The following is a 6000-nucleotide window of genomic DNA, read 5'->3' as shown; positions in this document are numbered from 1 at the left end:
AGACCCGATTGGCCATGGAGTTCTAAGACTCTTCCCGATTGGCCGGGAGGAGAATCAGGAAGACAATAGCGAATATTAATTCGCTATTGTCACACAACTGGGTGGGCTCAGGTCGAAGTGCTCTGCGCCCCGGATGGGGGAGTTTGCTTTGAATATTGGAAATGAATGTGGGTGTAGTGCAGGGGCTTCAAACTCCAGCTGTAACTGTCAGCCTTGCAATGCCTCATGGGACTTGTAGTTTTGCAACAGCTGGAGGGCCACCAGTTTGAGACCCCAGGTGTAGTGGGTGTGTATAGATTTTTGTTGGAGGGTTATAATGTGACTTTCTGAGCCCCTTTGATGATAGCCCAGGGGAAAGAGGATAAACAGAGCAGCTGATTGGGTGGAGGGTAACTAGCCTGACCAATCAGTAGAATTGAGGAGCATTCTCCTCTCCATGGTAACAAGCAGTACACTGTGTGTGGGGGGACCATGTCCGGTTCGTACTGTGACGTGTAGGAGTAGGTGAAGGTGTCGCTCCTGTATTGGAGGTGAGTTTGGTGACAAGTGTCTTCCCAAGGTCGGAGTGTAAGTCCCGGGCGGTGATGATGATGATGGCGGTGCTCCTCCCTCCCGTTCTCTCGTGGTCCCCCACCATCCTCCATCCTCCTCCTCCTCATCAGGCGAGCCTCCTCACGCGTCCCCTGTCCCCGGCTGTGTGTGGCTGGGAGAGGCCGGGCTCCACCCAGGGGCGGGGCTGGCGGGGAACACACTGCCAGGCTGGGCCGGGGAGGAGAAGAGGACGGAGCGGAGCTCACACATCGGACAGGGGAGCTGACATCGGGCCACACATAACGGTACCCGTACTACTCTATGGGGACTGGCGGGTGGGTGCGGGGGAAGTTGTAGAAAGTCACAGAGTGGGGGGGTGCTGGCAGGCACGTGGCGGGGGATGGAGACTATATATGGTCGGGGTGAGAGAGAGAGTGCTGAGCCTTTTCGGGGTCCTCCCTCCACCCATTTCCTGGGGCACAACCCTTCTTCCTCTTCAGGGGACTGACTTCTGGAACATTCTACAGGTGTCTGTACACCCCCCTGTATGACCATACTATCACACCTAAAGGGGAACCCTGCTTCTAAGAAGGGACTACAACCCCCATCACTTCCCTTCCACTACTCATCATCCCACCACTCACACATTTATACACTTCTTCCTCTTCACTGACTTCTGGAACATTCTACATGTGTCTGTACACCCCCTGTATGACCATACTATCACACCTAAAGGGGAACCCTGCTTCTAAGAAGGGACTACAACCCCCATCACTTCCCTTCCACTACTCATCATCCCACCACTCACACATTTATACACTTCTTCCTCTTCACTGACTTCTGGAACATTCTACATGTGTCTGTACACCCCTGTATGACCATACTATCACACCTAAAGGGGAACCCTGCTTCTAAGAAGGGACTACAACCCCCATCACTTCCCCAGCACTACTCATCATCCCACCACTCACACATTTATACACTTCTTCCTCTTCACTGACTTCTGGAACATTCTACATGTGTCTGTACACCCCCTGTATGACCATACTATCACACCTAAAGGGGAACCCAGCTTCTAAGAAGGGACTACAACCCCCATCACTTCCCCAGCACTACTCATCATCCCACCACTCACACATGTATACACTTCTTCCTCAGACACTTCCATGTAAGGGGTGCTCACCATGAGACCTCTCACAGTTTCTTCTGCTTTCACTTGATCCGTCATGTGTCTGCTGTCATCACTGAGCACATGTGCAGCACCATGGCAACTGCAGAACAAAACCATGAGCGCTCCCTTGTCTGTACAGGGCAGGGGGGTTAAGTCACCGTGTATTTTGGGTTTGTGCTGCCCCAAGCAAAACTAAAATTCCAAATGTGCCCCACCCCTTCCTGTTTAAGATCCGCACCTTCATCTGATCACTATGCTGTGCGGGGTCTCCGGTGACACCCTTACATTACATTTTAGGACTTGTTAGACCTTCACTAGTTGGGAGGATCCCAGCATGAAGCTCTGAGATCTTAGGATGTGACCCCTTAGATCTCATGAGTGCATGCTGGGACCTGTAGTCCTTCACTAGTTGGGAGGGTCCCAGCATGAAGCCCTGAGATCTAAGGATGTGACCCCTTAGATCTCATGAGTGCATGCTGGGACCTGTAGTCCTTCACTAGTTGGGAGGGTCCCAGCATGAAGCCCTGAGATCTAAGGATGTGACCCCTTAGATCCCATGAGTGCATGCTGGGACCTGTAGTCCTTCACTAGTTGGGAGGATCCCAGCATGAAGCTCTGAGATCTAAGCATGTGACCCCTTAGATCTCATGAGTGCATGCTGGGACCTGTAGTCCTTCACTAGTTGGGGGGTGTCACATTCTCAGCTCTGAGGGGCTCATGCTGGGACTTGTAGTCCTTCACTTTTAGGAGGGTCCCAGCATGAACCCCCTGAGATCTAAGGATGTGCCCCCCCCCCAAAAAAAGTGAAGGACAACAAGTCCCAGCATTAACCCCTTAGATCTAAGGATGTGACTCCCTCCAAAATGTAAGGACTACAAGTTCCAGCATGAACCCCTGAGATCTATGGATGTGACCCCTTAGATGTCCTTCACTAGTTGGGGGGGGGGGGGTCATCCTCAGCTATGTGGGGCTCACGCTGGGACCTGTAGTCCTTCAATAGTTGGGGGAATTTCACATTCTAAGCTCTAAGGGGCTCATGCTGGGACTTGCAGTCCCTCACTTTTGGGAGGGTCCTATCATGAACCCCTGAGATCTAAGGATGTGCCCCCTTCAAAAGTGAACAGCTACAAGTCCCAGCATTAACCCTGGCTTAGATCAAAGAATGCGACTCCCTCAAAAACTTAATGACTACAAGTTCCAACATGAACCCCTGAGATCTAAGCATGTGACCCATTAGATCTCACAGGTGCATGCTGGGACCTGTAGTCCCTCACAAGTTGGGGGGGGCATGTCACATTCTCAGCTCTGAGGGGTTTATGCTGAGACCTGTAGTCTTTTACTAGTTGGGGCTGCATGTCACATCCTCAGCTCTGAGGGGCTCATGCTGAGACCTGTAGTCCTTCACTAGTTGGGTGGGGGGGGGGCATGTCAAATTCTCAGCTCTGAGGGGCTCATGCTGAGACCTGTAGTCCTTCACTAGTTGTGTGGGGGTGCATGTCACATCCTGAGCTCTGAGCGGCTCATGCTGAGACCTGTAGTCCTTCACTAGTTGGGTGGGAGGGGGGGTATGTCAAATTCTCAGCTCTGAGGGGCTCATGCTGAGACCTGTAGTCCTTCACTAGTTGTGTGGGGGTGCATGTCACATCCTGAGCTCTGAGCGGCTCATGCTGAGACCTGCAGTCCTTCACTAGTTGGGTGGGAGGGGGGGGTATGTCAAATTCTCAGCTCTGAGGGGCTCATGCTGAGACCTGTAGTCCTTCACTAGTTGGGTGGGGGGGATGTCACATCCCCAGTTTAGAGGGGCTCATGCTGGGACCTGTAGTCCTACACTATTTGGGGGGGGGGCATGTCACATCCTGAGCTCTGAGCGGCTCATGCTGGGACCTGTAGTCCCTCACTAGTTGGGGGGGCATGCTCTAAGGGGTTTATGCTGAGACCTTTAGTCCTTCACTAGTTGGGTGGGGGGGGGGCATGTCACATTCTCAGCTGTGACCTGTAGTCCCTCACTAGTTGGGGGGGGCATGTCACATCCTCAGCTCTGAGGGGTTTATGCTGGGACCTGTAGTCCCTCACAAGTTGTGGGGGCATGTCACATCCTCAGCTCTGCGGGGCTCATGCTAGGGCCTGTAGTGCTTCACTTTGGGGGGGGGGGCAGCATGAACGCCTCCTCTTTGTAGAGTCTCTGCAGTGCCCAGCTCCCTCATGACACACACGGTCTCAATCCATCCCTGGCGCTCGGCCTCACCTCAGAGTTTTTACAGTTGCTCCCAACTGGCAGTTTCCCTTCCCTCTGAGCATGTTGTAGCGCCAGAGATGATAGAGGAGGTGGGTGGAGCCAAAGCACTAGGCACAGAGCAGCGGAAGAGGAGGAAGCTAAACTCTCCTCCATTTTAAATGCTTGAGCCTCAGTTTCGCTCTGCATTAGGGCGGGGACATGACATCACTGGTTGCTAGATGCCAGGCCCTAGCATCAGATCGGCGGCCCAGTCCACCACTGTTCCCTGCAGTCCTCGCTATTGTCTCTTCTGCCTGGGGGGGGGGGGGGGTAGATACAGCCCAAAGTAAATGCCCTGTTTGCCTTGCTGTAGATGCACCCCTGGGTTTAGTTCCACTATAACTGTTTCACAAAACTGTTTTAGTAAAGCCATGATGAGTGTCACAGTTGCTTGTGCTTTTAACCAAGTGTTTGATCTGATAACTGATCATATGGGCAGCACCATGGCAACCACAGATTAGAGGCTATGATGGCAACTTCCTTGGCTATAAAGATATGGAGGGGCAAGCTCCACTCTAAGGCCCCTTTCACACGGGGTGGACTTCGTTTGGTCAGCAGGGGATCTGTCCACTGATCAGAGCGTGGCGAACAACAGGTCAAAGTACCAAGTTTGCTCAGTTTCTTCAAACTCTGCTGTTTGTCTTACAACAGTGTACCCAAATATCATTTTGTTTTATTTTTTATGTTATATGGGTTCATAAAAGATCTGGTTGGTAGCAAGAACATGCAAAAAAGGGGTTTGTACACTCTACATATGTTTACATGTGTACCACATGAGTGGCCTTTTGTTGTTAGAACGCAGGTGACCCCAATAAAGTGCATTCACGCCGTACACGTCATTACAGATGTTTACATGTGTGGAGCCTAAAATATCCACTTGACCTCCGGAAGATTTACCCCCCTCAATTTTTTTCCCACAAACAGAGCTTTCTTTTGGTGCTACTTGATCACCACTGCAGTTTTTATTTTTTGCGCTATAAACAAAAAAAAAAGAAAATTTAGGAAAATTAATTTTTTTTTTTTTTTACTTTCTGCTTTAAAATATACCCAATAAAAAAATCGAATGTATTCATTCAGTTAGGTAAATATGTATTCTGCTACATACTTTTGTTAAAGAAAAAAATATATCCCAATAAGAGTATATTAATTGGTTTGCGCAAAAGTTATATCATCTACCAACTATGGGATATATATATTGGAATTATTTTGTATTTATTTTTTTATACTAGTAAGTGGCAAATCTGACATTGACTGAAACTTTTGACAGTTTGTGGGAAGCAGTGACATTAATACAGTGATTAGTGCTAAAAATATGCTCTGTTACTGTACTAATGACACTGGCTGGGAAGGGGTTAAATGTCTAGGGCGATCAAAGGGTGCCTAACCAGTGTTTATGTGTACACAGTGTGCTGCTTTTACTAAGGGAAAGAAAATCCCTCATATCCCTGCTGACAGGACGAAGCTCTGCATTGTTTACATATGCAGAGCTCCTTCGTGTGTCTCTCCTCGCCTATCAGCGGACCTCCTTTGGCTGGCGCCCGCTGATCGGCATCTGCTGTGATTAGCCACGCGCACTCCCCTAGGCGGGAGTGTATGATCACATATATATATAAATATGTATATACAGGATTCTGCACAGAATGGCTGTCCTGTAGCAGTAAATTTGCAATGGGGAGGTTGGGACGTGGTTATGGTTCTTATGTAGGACCAAAGACAATGAATTTTCGGGGGGGGGGGGGGGGGGTCTCATAGGTATGAGCACAGCACAAGTTTATAAAGCTGTGTAATTGGGCACATAGAATACTAGACAGCTACAACTATTTTGTGGCATGTATCTTCAAACTGAATCTAGAGCTCATTGGTGTGTTCATGGGGCTTCTCTAATGACAGCACCTCACCTCTTATGTCTCAGGGCATTGTGTTCAATGATTACACATTCCTCCTCATGACATTTCATTAGTATTTACAAGCTTACAGTATATGTATTCTGGTTTAATGCAGTGTGACTCCATCCAGAGCTCCC

The 6000-nt window shown here is 49.5% G+C and overlaps 1 protein-coding gene across 2 annotated transcripts in view; it reads left to right on the top strand.

Annotated features, from left to right (window-relative positions):
• Nucleotides 1-511: 511 nt before the first annotated feature.
• The window catches only part of ELOVL5 (ELOVL fatty acid elongase 5), a 91800-nt gene continuing 86311 nt past the window's right edge, over nt 512-6000 (top strand). Inside the window, exon 1 of one of the 2 annotated variants that reach the window (XM_040349827.1) lies at nt 512-530. Coding sequence is in view for 1 of the 2 variants with exons in the window: in XM_040349826.1 (XP_040205760.1) it covers nt 585-836 (252 nt within the window). In the remaining variant the exon portion in view is untranslated. Of the gene's footprint in view, nt 531-566; nt 837-6000 lie in introns of those variants that run through there. The other variant, XM_040349826.1, reaches the window with a different exon arrangement.

Source organism: Rana temporaria, chromosome 4 (assembly GCF_905171775.1).
Source record: "Rana temporaria chromosome 4, aRanTem1.1, whole genome shotgun sequence".
NCBI classification, from domain to species: domain Eukaryota; kingdom Metazoa; phylum Chordata; class Amphibia; order Anura; family Ranidae; genus Rana; species Rana temporaria.
Note: the sequence above shows the minus strand (reverse complement) of the source record. Positions and strands in the feature narration are given on the sequence as shown.